The 12151-nt window shown below is 47.8% G+C and overlaps 7 protein-coding genes and 1 non-coding gene across 10 annotated transcripts; 4 read left to right on the top strand and 4 right to left on the bottom strand.

The window, feature by feature from the left end:
- LOC9632421 (ribosomal RNA small subunit methyltransferase, chloroplastic) lies at nt 1-1670 on the top strand. The gene is made up of 10 exons (XM_024665417.1): nt 1-231; nt 296-445; nt 493-549; nt 591-680; nt 757-852; nt 909-993; nt 1044-1096; nt 1156-1239; nt 1296-1406; nt 1463-1670. The coding sequence occupies exons 1-10, from the start codon at nt 25-27 to the stop codon at nt 1559-1561; spliced, it is 1032 nt and encodes a 343-aa protein (XP_024521185.1). The 5' UTR covers nt 1-24; the 3' UTR covers nt 1562-1670.
- A 994-nt stretch (nt 1671-2664) lies between these two features.
- Nucleotides 2665-4587, bottom strand: LOC112342874 (ethylene-responsive transcription factor ABR1-like). The gene is made up of 2 exons (XM_024665444.1): nt 4202-4587; nt 2665-3935 (listed from the first exon to the last, which is right to left on the bottom strand). Exons 1-2 carry the CDS (start codon nt 4585-4587, stop codon nt 3056-3058), a joined length of 1266 nt encoding a protein of 421 aa, XP_024521212.1. The 3' UTR covers nt 2665-3055.
- A 728-nt stretch (nt 4588-5315) lies between these two features.
- LOC9632420 (spermidine-binding periplasmic protein SpuE) lies at nt 5316-7345 on the top strand. Of its 2 annotated transcripts, none has more exons than XM_024665480.1 (7): nt 5316-5698; nt 5775-5902; nt 5956-6204; nt 6265-6399; nt 6452-6634; nt 6686-6847; nt 6908-7345. In XM_024665480.1, the coding sequence occupies exons 1-7, from the start codon at nt 5344-5346 to the stop codon at nt 7229-7231; spliced, it is 1536 nt and encodes a 511-aa protein (XP_024521248.1). In that variant the 5' UTR covers nt 5316-5343; the 3' UTR covers nt 7232-7345. The 2 variants fall into 2 exon arrangements, with proteins under 2 accessions (XP_024521248.1, XP_024521249.1); XM_024665481.1 differs by having other exon boundaries at nt 5349-5698; nt 5771-5902.
- LOC9632920 (protein SET DOMAIN GROUP 40) lies at nt 7205-8807 on the bottom strand. 2 transcript variants are annotated; one of them, XM_002991610.2, is made up of 6 exons: nt 8691-8807; nt 8493-8640; nt 8261-8392; nt 8072-8212; nt 7794-8012; nt 7205-7744 (listed from the first exon to the last, which is right to left on the bottom strand). In XM_002991610.2, exons 1-6 carry the CDS (start codon nt 8804-8806, stop codon nt 7214-7216), a joined length of 1287 nt encoding a protein of 428 aa, XP_002991656.1. In that variant the 5' UTR covers nt 8807; the 3' UTR covers nt 7205-7213. The 2 variants fall into 2 exon arrangements, with proteins under 2 accessions (XP_002991656.1, XP_024521251.1); XM_024665483.1 differs by having other exon boundaries at nt 8493-8606.
- A 67-nt stretch (nt 8808-8874) lies between these two features.
- On the bottom strand, nt 8875-8946 carry TRNAQ-CUG. The gene has a single exon. It is a non-coding gene; the product is annotated as a tRNA-Gln (tRNA).
- Nucleotides 8947-9118: 172 nt separating this feature from the next.
- LOC9632919 (heavy metal-associated isoprenylated plant protein 7) lies at nt 9119-9928 on the top strand. Its single transcript, XM_002991657.2, has 5 exons — nt 9119-9165; nt 9227-9302; nt 9360-9526; nt 9603-9678; nt 9740-9928. Exons 1-5 carry the CDS (start codon nt 9151-9153, stop codon nt 9889-9891), a joined length of 486 nt encoding a protein of 161 aa, XP_002991703.2. The 5' UTR covers nt 9119-9150; the 3' UTR covers nt 9892-9928.
- A 79-nt stretch (nt 9929-10007) lies between these two features.
- Nucleotides 10008-11438, top strand: LOC9632918 (probable protein S-acyltransferase 16). The gene is made up of 7 exons (XM_002991656.2): nt 10008-10063; nt 10132-10432; nt 10494-10586; nt 10655-10810; nt 10875-10973; nt 11034-11129; nt 11202-11438. The coding sequence occupies exons 2-7, from the start codon at nt 10181-10183 to the stop codon at nt 11322-11324; spliced, it is 819 nt and encodes a 272-aa protein (XP_002991702.1). The 5' UTR covers nt 10008-10063; nt 10132-10180; the 3' UTR covers nt 11325-11438.
- Nucleotides 11348-11942, bottom strand: LOC112342888. Its single transcript, XM_024665485.1, has 4 exons — nt 11789-11942; nt 11687-11736; nt 11556-11637; nt 11348-11493 (listed from the first exon to the last, which is right to left on the bottom strand). Exons 1-4 carry the CDS (start codon nt 11940-11942, stop codon nt 11447-11449), a joined length of 333 nt encoding a protein of 110 aa, XP_024521253.1. The 3' UTR covers nt 11348-11446.
- Between the last annotated feature and the right edge of the window lie 209 nt (nt 11943-12151).

Here is a 12151-nt window from a genome sequence, read left to right as displayed (position 1 = left end):
TTTAGGGTTTATTGGGCAAATGCGATGATTCGATCGCATGGCGCCATCGCCATCGCGAGTTTTGCGTCGAAATGTGACGAGCTTGTGCCTTGCCGCGGCGCGAAATGCAGCATTTCCTGTGGAGCGACGAGTTCTTCTTCCTCTTCCTCCTCCAATAGCAGCGAGAATTATCGGCGAACTCTTGAGGCGCTCAAATCGAAGAATAGGAGGCCGAAGCGATGGCTTGGACAGGTAGCATTTCTTCTTCTTCTTCTTGAGTTTGAGTCGATGATGGATTTGCTTGTCGCCCGCCCAGAATTACATGGTAAATTCGAATATCAATGACGAAATCGTGAGAGCTGCCGAGATCCAACCGGGTGATTTGGTGCTGGAAATTGGGCCGGGCACTGGAGCTCTTACGGATTCCCTCTTGTGTGCCGGAGCTTACGTTATAGCTGTAGAAAAGGTTCGCGAAATCTTTCTTCCTTCTATCAGTTTATCTATCTTGTGTAGGATCCAGACATGGTCTCTTTGGTTTCCGAACGCTTCAAAGATAATCCTAGAGTGAAGGTAGTCTCTTTCTTTTCTCTCTCATTTTTCTCTCCTTTCAGTTGTTCCAGGACGATATTTTGAAGTGGCATATAAGATTACATCTAAGCAACTGGATGGAAACCATCAAAAGTCCATCTAAACTTGTTAAGGTGGGGTGTGTCTTTCTTTTATTCCATTTCTTTGACTTCTCTTTCTTTTTGTTCCCTGAATACATCTTTGTTTCAGGTTGTCTCCAATCTGCCTTTTAACATCACAACGGATGTTGTGAAAAAGCTGCTACCTATGGGAGACTTGTTTTCTAACGTAGTGCTGCTTTTACAAGTATGGTGGGAGCTTATGTATGTCTTTCCAGAGCACTAAAGCGAGCGATCCTGTAGGATGAGGCTGCTGCAAGGTTTATTGACGATTCTCCAAAAGGAGATGAATATCGGCCCATCAGCATATTCATTCGATTTTTCTCAGGTGAGCCTTTTGTTTTTTATGCTTCCTTCAAAACCTTTACTTGTTTGCAGAGATGGAGTACAAATTCAAAGTGGATCGCTTGAACTTTTTTCCTCCTCCCCCTGTAAGTGTTATCAAGCGTACGCGCCGTGCGCATATTTTAATGCGTGTGTCTTCTAGCAGGTTAACGGTGCGGTTGTGTCCTTTTCCTTGAAAGATAGTTCTCAATACCCTGAAGTCAAATCTGTCAAGAGGTTCTTTACTCTGGTTAGTTGATCTCGCAAGTATCCATGGAAATATAACTAGATGGTTGTAAATTTCAGGTGAATTCAGCCTTCACCGGGAAACGAAAAATGCTGCGAACATCCCTGCGGCATCTCTACAGTAGTTCCGAGGTTGAAAATGCTCTTTGTTCCATCGGCGTCATTGAGACTGTAAGATGTTTTATCATTTTTCCTTTGCTCCTAGCTCATTCGCTGGATTCTTCCAGGCAAGGCCTCATCAACTATCATTCAGTCAGTTTGTTAAGCTTCACAACACTCTGGCAGCGCAGAGTGTGACTGAGATGGACAAGGTGGCCAATGCCTAGTTGTTTGTGGAGGTACAGATCTTTTCTTTTTAATCATTTTCGGGGGGGATGCATTTGAATTCTTCGTTGGATCTCCTAGTGCTTGAATCGTCGAGTCCAAATTCTTTAAGGCTGCGCACCGACTTATCCTTTGTTTTCTAATTTTCGCTGTTCCCTGAAGTGGCTGCTTCTATGGATGGCTGTGTTTGTTTAAGCATGTGTGCTTCTCTTGATTTGTCTTTGGATTTGTAGCATGAAACCTACCGAGTTAAAGGCCCCTTTCTTGCTTCAGTTGCATTAACGTGCCTTCACAGTGCGGAGGTACATAGCTTTTGTTGTCAATGACAGCAGATCTGATTTTCTATGCCTTTCTTCTTGCAAGCTGTAAGTTCAGGGTATTGATTGGCTCATGCTGCTCGCAAGGGCTTTGCTTTCCGTGTACGGAACGGGTGCTGGAAATTATCTTTGGCAAAGCTGATGAATGCGTGTGTGGTAGTTCGCTCATGCCTGATGTTTGGTATCTCTTTGGTGCTGGGATGCTCCGGGAACCGAGCTTCCAGAATTGGATTACTCTTTTATCCGTGCTATATGGGAAGTCGATGACTGGTCTGGCTGTGCAGATGTCCAGACCTGGGAGCTGAGGAAAAGAAAAAGCAGGAGAGAAAAAAGTAGCGAGTGCCAGGATTGCAGCAAGGGGCAGCCAATGCCGTCAACTCCTGTTAGCTAGGCAGTTTCATTCGCTGCCTCAGGAGATATCCGGCCGTGGCTAGTGGAGAGAAAGCTTATCAGGAGGACTCATCAACAAAACAGATGCGGAAGAAAATCAAAGCGCCTGTGGTTGTCTCTGTCAACGAAGAACACCTCGCGAGTTGTCTCGTCTCGCCTCGGCTCGCCTGCTATCTCCAGTAAGCATGGAAGTCTATGGAGATTTGATTTGGCTCACAAGTACTAATGGATGTGGACTGACTCGTCGTGTTAGAGTTAGCAGGAACATTGGTACTTAAAACGATGACGCGAGATGTTATTAAGCAAATCCAAGGTGTGCCTAGTGCAATGCATCTTGCATGCCTAGCCATTGTTGTTTTTTGGACGACCAAACGGCGTCGGTCTTTGTCAGAAGATCATAACCAAGGTAATGCTTTTCATTTTATTTATATTTGTTAGATGATGTTTGGAAAACTGAAGGTGTGGAATGCCAAGGATTGTGAACGGGTTTAGAGAGGAAGAAACTTGGAATGTCGCGATCATTGACGACTAGCACACTTAATTTACTTTTGCGCTTGATCTCCAAATCCTTGAAGGCGGCATATAAAACAAGTAAGATCAACTTCCAAAAAGAAAAGCTGGATGATTTATCTTGTTTGCCACTTGCAGCACTGCAGCAGGGCCAGTAACAGCAGTACCAAATCGTCTTAACAGATGGAAAGCTCGCTGTTTAAGACATACAAGCAAAGCGTTAATACAGGTTTTGCAACAAACAGCTTGAGGATTCCAGGAAGAAAGAAAGAATCAGAATCAAGAGTAGCGATCCCAAGTAGATGGATCCCAGATGGTGCCGTCCTCAGCATTTTCTTCGTTGTCGTCGCGATCATCTTGCGGTGGTGGTGGCAGTGGAACGGCCAGTGCTTCAGCCATACTGGATAGAATGGTGGGCATGTTGAAGATGAAATCCTCGTCAACGTACTCAAATGTCTGAGGAGAAGCCCCCGCAGCAGCTGCAGTAGCATCAGAAGCCGCCGTTTGCATTTGAGATGAGTGACGGTGATGATCAGAGGAGAGTTTACTGCGAGAACCTGGAGAAGAAGAAACTTCCAACTTGACGACTTTAGCCGGCTGCTGGGAGTTTTGCTGCTGGTGCTGTTGCTGCTCTTCGTGCCGCTCAGTTTGGTCCGGTTTCTCCTGCTGTTCCTGCTGCTGCTGCTGCTGCTGTGGAGCAGTGTATGGAAGAAGTCTATCCTGGAAAGACATTGCTGCTGATGTAGCTGCTTCCTGGATACATTTCGGCGACAAACGCTCAGGACGAGGCAAAGTGTGGACTGAATCCGGAAAATTCAAGTGAGCGTCCTCTCCTCGAAGGCAGAGAGCAGCAACATCGTGAGCCCGAGCAGCCATCTCCGGTGTTGGAAAGGAACCGAGCCATATCCGGTTCTTCTTCTTCGGCTCCCGGATCTCGGACACCCACTTCCCCCAGCTGCGTCGGCGTACACCGATGTAAACTGGATGCCTGTCCGAGGGCTTGGACCTGGACGAAGAGCCTCCGCGTCCTCGAGCTCGTCCACCTTTGTGAAACGACGAAGAAATATCCTGATCGCCCGCTCCGGTGGAGGAGTCATCGCCATCGCCACTTCCAGCGCTGGGTGTGCCGGCGGAGCATTCCTTGTCCGCCAGCTGAAGCCTGGATCAACGACCCCTCTTCTCCGTTATCCAATCCAGCAAGCCATCAGGGGCCTTGATGCGTTTGTGAGCGGCTCTAGTACTACTAACACTCTTGGCAGCCGCAGGACCAGCACAGCTTCTTCCGTGGAGCTCTCTCTGCATTACAGAACGCTCTTTTCGACTGGGACTATGGTGTTAGCAGTGGAGACTCGCTCAAAGGTAACCAGCAATCAAACACTCTAGATTTCATCAACTAGAAAAGAGGAGAAGGTTTGGAGCTCACACATCTCTCTCGACAGTAGATTTGGAAGCAACGAGAGCTCTTCAAGGAGAAAAAGCGCTATCCCACCAGAAAGAAGGCAACAATGAGACGAACGAACGAAGCTACGAACCAACAAACCACCTTTAATGTGTGTTGCATGGGATGGGCCATTCTTTCTCGGCCGCAAGGACCCGTACGAATTACCAAAGCGCTGCAAGGGCGACCAGTTCAGCCGCGCGAAGAGAGAGACGAAGAAAAACAAAAGTCGGGGCTCGCGAATCCCAGCCGTCGCTCCCGCGCATCCGACGGCCCCTAGACAAAGATACTGGCCACGTCGCGGATCCGCTGAGATCCCGCCACGCGTCGGGCGCACGCGGCCAATGGGTCGTGGGAAATTGTTGTAGCCCATGACCACATCACATTGGTGACGTCGACGTCCCAACAAAGTACTTGGCAAAAAAACTAACCAGTCCTTTTTTTTGGTGGCTAGTTATCTTTTTGGGATACATTAAAAAATGGAGAAAAGAAATATTTTGGAAGGGGATTAAAATCGAGCCCACGACACGGCAGCAGGGCAGCGCAGCGGGCAGAATCTTTTTGGCTGCCCAGCAGGGCAGCAGGATTTTCACCTTTACGTATTTTATTCATTTACCACGTAACACCGACATTACCACGGTAACTTTTGGCGGTAAGAATTAGGAAGCCCTAAGACTCTTAATAAAGGTAAATACTTTTGTTAGGTAAAGTACTCTGCGATTTAGGGTTCTTGGTGCTACTCGAGCAGGGGCGCTAGATCCGGGTCTGCTAAATCCACGTCCAGGAAGCCCTTGATTGCCAGGAACTCGGCGATTCGCGGCGGCGGCGGCTTGGCTTCCACCGAGTCGAGCATCCTCTGGAGCTCCGCGGCGCCGTATTTCGCTCGAATCCTGTTGAGCTCGATCTTCTTGGTGGGAATGTATTCGAATTGCGTGCCGAGAGGGAGATCGTACTTGCTCGCCGGTGGCGCCGGCTGCTCGTCAGGCTTCTTTGCCGCTGCATTGGATCGATTGTGAGAGCAGGAATTGGGTCGAGAAGGATTGGCACTCACCGGGGGAAGAAAGCATGGCGATTGATTTTTAGGGTTCTTCGTTCCTGGGTATGCCCTACTTGGGTATTGTAGAAGAGAATGGAGGGCGCCACTGCCGTCGCCTTTCCTTTTCTTCGATGCGGAGGCATTGTGCTAAGTCCGCGAGCGACATTTCGTCCGCGCGCTTGTAGCTTGGAGAGTGTCGATGGCTCTGGCAGCAAGAAGAAAGAGCAGCTTCTCGCTGCTATCAAGGGAGAATGTGGTAAACTCTTGTGTGCTATGTCCCTCTTGAGCGCTGGTCTCGCTGCTTCTTTGGCTGGCGAACATCGAGGCCATGCTTGTTTTGCTCGGATTTCTGGAGAGCTGCAAACTTCTACCAGGATTTCTTTTGCGGCTGCTGAAAGTCAGGAGCTCGAGCACGAAAACAAGAATGTACTAGATGTTCGAGCTTCAGGTATCTCATAGTCCTAGATGTTTTCGATTATTACTTCTCTCGCTTCTAAAACCAGTGGTCTTCAATGTCTAGGAAGATGGAGCTGAGAATATGAGTGAAGAGATGCGACGTGCTTACGAGCAGTGGAAGACGGTTCCATATTCTATAAGCTTTCCACTGAGGATAGTCGGCCTTCGAGGATCGGTTCCTCCTGTTTGGATCAAGGTATCGCTTTTGTGTCTTTCATGCACGTATTTGAGAGAACCTTTTGGTGGCAGGATTTTATGGTGTCTCAAGGGAAACAAATGAAACTCGGTGCAGAGTTTCTTGGATCTCTCGACACAATTTACACCCAGCTTGTGTCTGCTAAAAACAGTGGACAACTTACGAGTAAGTCGACCATGGCGGCTGACGTTGTCACGCTCGGAGATTCGTGGCTTGGTGTCGCCATAAGAAACAAGCTGATCGCTTCTGTTGGGAAACCCCAGGAGCTCGAGTGGTTTCAGCATCTTGACCCGAAATGGCAGGTACTTTTTCTTCTTTTTTTCAGAGTCTTTCACTACATTACAAAACTTTGATTTTTACAGGCCATCCTTAGACGGGATGCACAAGGGCGTCCAGACGAAACTGGACAAGTTTGGGGTGCGCCATATCGGTGTGGTTGCATGGTGATAGCTTATAGGAAAGACAAACTTGCAAAAGCTGGTCTACAAGATATCAAGGTACAAACAGTTGCGTAAAACTTTTTCCTGTAAAACTTTCTGTTTTCCTCAGGACTGGGACGATCTTTGGAAGCCAGAGCTTGCCGGAAGAATTTCCATGATAGAATCCACTCGAGAGGTCGTCGGTCTGGTGCTAAAGTCCCTCGGAGCGTCTTACAATGCAAGAAATCTCGATGCTGAAGTTCACGGTGGACAAGAAGCTGTCAAGGAGAGATTTTTGAGATTAAGAAAACAGGCAAGTGACCAGCCCGCTTGATTGTGCTTCTCACTGTGCACTTCTCCGCAGGTGAGAGTGTTCGATAACATCAACTATTTGAGAGCTTTAGGAGCGGGAGATGTCTGGATCGCGGTGGGATGGTCGAACGACGTTCTACCATTTGCTAAGCGGCAATCCAACGTTGGTGTTATAGCTCCTGCGTCCGGGACTAGTCTTTGGGCCGATGTATGGGTAAGTTTTGATATTCTTCCAGTGATGATTCATTCGTGACACTGTCCTCTCTACGTGCAGGCAATCCCTGCTGCGATTAAAATCAAAAGTGATAAAGCCGGTGGACGCATAAGAGGACCCTCTCCACTGGTTTCTCAATGGCTAGAGTTTTGCCTCCAGCCAGCGCGAAGTTTGGCCTTCCACCAGGAAGCGTTTTGTGGAGCTTCGCCATTGAGATTCGCAGACGTCGCTGACAACGGATCTTCAGAGCCTGCTGGTCCCCGGCTGGATACAAATCTCGTCTCTGGATTGCCGCCGAAAGACATCCTTGGCAAGAGCGAGTTCCTGGAGCCGCTGGAAGAAGAAACTCTTGCAAAGTATCGGTGGTTACTCGAAGCCGAGTGATTCGCCTTTGCTGTAAGTGAGACAACGTTGCAGGATGGTTTTGTATCCCAGCCTCCACTTGATGGCGAGCTTGTGCCTCTCGACTCCGCATGAACCAGAGCTTGTACTCTTTTCCAGCTGTTCCAGAGCTCTCTCGTCTTGCTCTATCGTCGTTGGAAGTTTCTCCAGAAGCTTTTGGCACTTCTTTTGCAGCCAGAGGAAAACAAGCTGGTCGCTCTCTCTGGAAATTGGCAAGCCTTGAGACGCCATGTAGCCGTGTGACTTTCGTAGAGAAGCTGGAACGGCACGAAGTCTTAGTTGCTGTAGCAACGAAAACGAAGGCTTCCCGCTTGCCTCTATACAATAAGCTGCGAGGTTGTGTTGTCTTTCGCTTTTGTCTCCGGTACTTTTAAGCCCGAATTCCTCCGGGCTTGGCAGTGGAATGTAAATCACGTCACAAGGATTATCCGGTAGCAAAAACCCGTAGTGTTCGAGAAGCTCCAAGTTCGTGTATTGCCCGTAGCAAATGAGAGCCTGGAAACGCCAAATGAGCCTCTTGACAAGAGTCCAAAGAGAAACAGACCTGCTGGCCCTTTTTGTAGCTCCTCCGCGCATAGAAACAGTAGGAACTGATGGAAGTTTCATAGCCACCATCAGTGAGCCTGTTCGTAAACTCGAGCTCGTCGTCCTCATTTCTCGAAGACATAGTTCTTTCTATCGGTGCGTCGTAGTTGAAGAGGTCGCCGATGGGACATAGCACGCCTGCGTCATCCCATGGGACGTGTAGCGTTCTGGATGATATCTGAATCGCAAGAACAAACTAGATAAGAGATCATTTGTGAAAATCTGAAGGCAACTCACGGTAGCAGCGGCCCAAAGCCAGGCCTTGAAAGTAGTAAACTTACGTGGGAGGCGAAGACGTGAAAGCAATGAGGACGTCTCCCTCCACTGTCTCTGAGTGTCTTCGAGAGACGATTTTGCCATCGAGATCGCATCCTCCACCTATGACAATGTTAGTTAAAAACAAGATGACAAGTGAAAGAAAAAGACCTGTAGTTCTTCAGCTTCCATTGCGGAAAAATGAGGTAGACTGTGATGAACTTGAGGATTATGGCGAAGATATGAAAACCACCGAGAGGAGCAAGACTTGGCAACTTCGCTCAAGAGATACGCCGTCAAGATCTTCAAACAAGAAAACGAGATAATGCTGGAGAAAATGCTGGAAAGAATCTTCTTCTACGCACAAATCTATCAAGTTCTAATGGAAAACAAAGAACTTTACCTGCACAGAAGACAAATGCGCGAAATCCACCAGCACTTTTCCAAACTCGGGATCTTCCCTCGCGCAATGGACGCCAATCAAAGCAGCAAATGGAACTCTGAGAATCATCTCACCCTGCTCCACATTCCGAGCCACACCCAGACCTCTCCTACATACAATACAATTCGATCACCATAAATTTCCCATCTAAAAACTTACCCGCCTTGATCCGGGAACACGGCAATCTCCAGCGTATCCCCAAACTGCGAAGATCCTTGGGAGGAATCGCTGATTCCAAACGTAGCCGCGCATTCCAGGAGCTCCCTGGCCTCCATAGCTTAGGGCAAACTAAGTAGCAATGAAAAGCAAATAAAAAAACTGGAGGGAAAGAGAAAAAGAGAAAAGGTCCTACCGAGACTTGAACTCGGGCTACTGGATTCAGAGTCCAGTGTCCTAACCACTAGACCATAGGACCAGACACCGGTAGCAAAACCACTTTACCTTTCACATTCTTACCGCTACAGTGGTGATGCTAACCTTCGCTTTAAAACCATGGCGAGATCCAATCTTTGCTTGCAAACCAACAATGATTAAATCCCATGCTCGAACCACGACATCCATAAAAGAGCTCCATCTTTTGGCAAAGTTTGCGACATTAGAAGCATTGACAAGCATTGAAATGGCGGAGTTGAAGGTAAAGTTATACCGAGCGAGAACACACCAGACATGGTCTCTCTCTTGCTTTGCTCGTTTAGACGATGACGCTCAAGATCCTCACCAAGTCCAATCGCGGGCGATACAAGATAACAAACGAGCTGTGCAAAGTTCCAGGTGGGGCTCGTCATCGAGAGATTGTAAGAGCTTGAATTTGATGATGTTTCCTTCCAGGAGTGAAGAACATCGTGGTGGATCTCGAGGAGCAAAAGATGACCGTCACGGGGCACTATGAGCAAGAAAACCTGCTCAAGAAAGTTGCAAAGTTTAAGAAGCTCGTCCAGGTCTGGCCCTCTGATCCTCCGCCACCGCCACCACAGCCGGACAATCCAATGCCTTCGGTACGCTAAAGAACACATCTCTGATCCTACGATCGAGCTCAAATTCAGAGAAAGATATTCTCATTTTGCTTGTCAGATCATCGAGCTCAAGGTGGCTTTGCATTGTCCCGGATGCCAACGAAGAGTTCTAGCAGCGCTATGCGAATTGCGAGGTAAGAGAATTCTCCAATCTGGATTTGTAAGCAAGAGCCTTGATCGTTTCTTCCACTCCAGGAGTTGAAAAGGTAGACACAGACATGGAGAAGCAGCGTGTTGTAGTAACAGGCCATGTCGATCCGGACTCGCTGCTTAGAAAGATCGCGAAAACGAAGAAACGAGCACAAATTGCCTCGGTGACGCATCCCCCGCCTCCGGAAGCCTCTTGATCGTCGCTTAGAATCCATAAACCCTAAAACTAGCAGCTCAAATCCAAAAGAAATACCTTCGCGCGCGAAAATGCTTTCCATTTGGATGATCTTCTTAGCTAGGTTTTATAGAGATTAAGAAATTAGGGTTCTTATTCTTCCTCCTCGACGACGGATCCACCGACACGAGAATGTAAGAATCGAGAGATAGATTTCCTCCTCCTTGCCGCAGCTTACAATCGGTCCATCGCGCTTGCGCAGGTCGCCGTGATCCCGGGCGCCTGCCGGCGGCCGATGATGTAGTGCGCCGATGGGCCTCTCGAGATGCTTGACGCTCCCGATCCTGGCATTCCTCGTCCTGCTGCTCTCGAATTATTACATCGTCGTGGTCTTGGCGCTCCAGCCTTGGATCGGCGTGCCAGCTTTGCTACATGCACTGCTCTTCACGCTGCTCAACGTGATGATCCTCATCTCTCACGGGCTGGCTGTTCTTCGTGATCCCGGACAGGTGCCAGCGAATTACTCTCCCGATCTAGAGACCGATCAGAGCACTGTCTCGAAGGTTAGAGATTTTTTCACTCGGATTGTTTTCTTGAACTTTCTCTTTGTTCTTCTTCTTCCAGGGAAAAGAGAGAAGGTTTTGCGAGAAATGTGGCCTCTACAAACCGGCTCGAGCTCATCACTGCCGGATTTGCAAGCGTTGCATTCTGCGAATGGTACTTTTGAGCTCTTTTCTTCTCGACCTTTTCGACTTTGGCGTTAAGAATGCGCTGTTCTTCGACAGGATCATCACTGTTCTTGGCTGAATAACTGCGTTGGCCACCGAAACTACAAAGCGTTTCTCCTCCTCGTCTTCTACCTCTTCTTGGGGTGCTCATACTCTCTGGCCATCTTTGGAGGATCAACTCTAAACAATTCGTCGACGTATCAGTTCTGGAAGGTACACACACATTCGTGACGCGATGGAAGCAAAGTTCACTCGTCTCGTGCGTTTCTTCTCGCAGGTCATGTACGGCGTTTGCCTGGTGGTGGGAGTTTTGATCTTTGGATCAATGCAAGCTTGGTATGCATATCTCCTCGTTCAAAACAAGACTACGATCGAGGTTCGCTTCATTCTTACTCATGCATTCCAGCGTTTTGCAAGTTTTTCTCTCGTCATTTAGTTTCATCAAGGGAAGAGGGAAGGCTGGATCGCAGTGAAGGCTGGCCAAATCTACAGGCATCCGTATGATCTGGGGCTTCTTGCGAATCTAATCAATGTAAGCTTCATGTTTCGTGCCTGCGTTCTTTTCTCTCTTTTTTTCGTCGTTCTATCTTTTATTCGTTCCCAGGTTTTGGGACCAAAGACAAAGTATTGGCTGTGTCCAATGTCTGTTGGACACATTGGCTCTGGCTTGTGGTCGAGAACTCTCTCCGAGACCCATATCAACAACATTCTAGCTGATTCTAGCTGAGGAGAAAAAGAAGAAAAAAAAAAAACAGAGAAAACGCGAAAGTTTTGTTTAGGAGTGATCGAAACAATGTTTCTCGTGAAAAACTATGAAGAAAGTTTTGAGGAAGTTCTTCTATCTATGTCTTACCCAGAAAAGAATCGTTTCCAGGATTGCCAAGGTAAAAAACCTCCTAAAAGGGGATAAAATGAAAAAAATAAGAAAGAATCAACCCATTGGAACTCAAGCACTGACCGCAAGAGTTGCATCTAAAGTAATACTGCTCTCGCCGGACAAGCCCAGAGCCTTTACAAACTTTACATCTCCTTTGAGCTGCCTGAAATTCCAGAAACCCACAATGAAATATTTGTCTAGAAATCACTCACAATCCTCTTGCTGAATTCGATCCCAGCCACAACAAATGGAGTCACCCCAGCTGCAGGACAATCCAAACTGAGCAGAAGCAACGGGGCAAAGCAAAATGGTACCAATCGCCCCCACGCCAATTTGCCATGTAAGTTGGGGGTCCTCTGTTACTGTAGCGGCAATTCTTTCCACTTCCACTGCCCGTGTTCGAAAGCGTATAGCAGGTTTTCCAGGATGTGTGAAGCCAGTAGGGGACGCAACAAACAAGGAAACCATAGTGATTAGGTTGAAATGTTTGAGCATCAATATTTCTTATATTTGCTGATTTTTCCAGAAAAACTTTAAAGGTTCAAACCTTTGTTTGTACAGCCCTAAATCAAGGTGATGGGAGATAAAGTGGTTTCTTCAGGGAAGGAAGTGCTCAGCATCCACCATTGCCTCGATAAGGAGGAAAGGGCTTGGCCAGTTTGCTAGAAATAAGGAAT

This window comes from Selaginella moellendorffii, unplaced genomic scaffold (genome assembly GCF_000143415.4).
Source record: "Selaginella moellendorffii unplaced genomic scaffold, v1.0 SELMOscaffold_122, whole genome shotgun sequence".
Taxonomy (NCBI): Eukaryota; Viridiplantae; Streptophyta; class Lycopodiopsida; order Selaginellales; family Selaginellaceae; genus Selaginella; species Selaginella moellendorffii.
The sequence above is the reverse complement of the archived record's forward strand: the minus strand, read 5'-3'. Positions and strand labels throughout refer to the sequence as shown.

Excerpts from the sequence above, each read along its gene's own strand:
- LOC112342888 (XM_024665485.1), bottom strand. The coding sequence starts at position 11,942 with ATGGTTTCCTTGTTTGTTGCGTCCCCTACTGGCTTCACACATCCTGGA. Across the intron at positions 11,638-11,686 it reads TCGAATTCAGCAAGAGGATT|GCAGCTCAAAGGAGATGTAA; the intron begins GTGAGTGATTTC and ends CTGGAATTTCAG. Across the intron at positions 11,494-11,555 it reads CTTTAGATGCAACTCTTGCG|GAGGTTTTTTACCTTGGCAA; the intron begins GTCAGTGCTTGA and ends ATCCCCTTTTAG.
- LOC9632920 (XM_002991610.2), bottom strand. The coding sequence starts at position 8,806 with ATGGAGGCCAGGGAGCTCCTGGAATGCGCGGCTACGTTTGGAATCAGC. Across the intron at positions 8,013-8,071 it reads GGCTTTGGGCCGCTGCTACC|ATATCATCCAGAACGCTACA; the intron begins GTGAGTTGCCTT and ends CTTGCGATTCAG. Across the intron at positions 7,745-7,793 it reads GCTACAAAAAGGGCCAGCAG|GCTCTCATTTGCTACGGGCA; the intron begins GTCTGTTTCTCT and ends TGGCGTTTCCAG.
- LOC9632918 (XM_002991656.2), top strand. The coding sequence starts at position 10,181 with ATGGGCCTCTCGAGATGCTTGACGCTCCCGATCCTGGCATTCCTCGTC. Across the intron at positions 10,811-10,874 it reads CGACGTATCAGTTCTGGAAG|GTCATGTACGGCGTTTGCCT; the intron begins GTACACACACAT and ends TTCTTCTCGCAG. Across the intron at positions 11,130-11,201 it reads TTCTTGCGAATCTAATCAAT|GTTTTGGGACCAAAGACAAA; the intron begins GTAAGCTTCATG and ends ATTCGTTCCCAG.
- LOC9632919 (XM_002991657.2), top strand. Across the intron at positions 9,527-9,602 it reads CGGACAATCCAATGCCTTCG|ATCATCGAGCTCAAGGTGGC; the intron begins GTACGCTAAAGA and ends TTTGCTTGTCAG. Across the intron at positions 9,679-9,739 it reads AGCGCTATGCGAATTGCGAG|GAGTTGAAAAGGTAGACACA; the intron begins GTAAGAGAATTC and ends CTTCCACTCCAG.
- LOC112342874 (XM_024665444.1), bottom strand. The coding sequence starts at position 4,587 with ATGGGCTACAACAATTTCCCACGACCCATTGGCCGCGTGCGCCCGACG. Across the intron at positions 3,936-4,201 it reads AATCTACTGTCGAGAGAGAT|GCTTCAGCTGGCGGACAAGG; the intron begins GTGTGAGCTCCA and ends TCGTTGATCCAG.
- LOC9632421 (XM_024665417.1), top strand. The coding sequence starts at position 25 with ATGATTCGATCGCATGGCGCCATCGCCATCGCGAGTTTTGCGTCGAAA. Across the intron at positions 446-492 it reads ACGTTATAGCTGTAGAAAAG|GATCCAGACATGGTCTCTTT; the intron begins GTTCGCGAAATC and ends TATCTTGTGTAG. Across the intron at positions 853-908 it reads ACGTAGTGCTGCTTTTACAA|GATGAGGCTGCTGCAAGGTT; the intron begins GTATGGTGGGAG and ends GCGATCCTGTAG.
- LOC9632420 (XM_024665480.1), top strand. The coding sequence starts at position 5,344 with ATGGAGGGCGCCACTGCCGTCGCCTTTCCTTTTCTTCGATGCGGAGGC. Across the intron at positions 5,699-5,774 it reads ACTAGATGTTCGAGCTTCAG|ATGGAGCTGAGAATATGAGT; the intron begins GTATCTCATAGT and ends ATGTCTAGGAAG. Across the intron at positions 6,848-6,907 it reads GTCTTTGGGCCGATGTATGG|GCAATCCCTGCTGCGATTAA; the intron begins GTAAGTTTTGAT and ends CTCTACGTGCAG.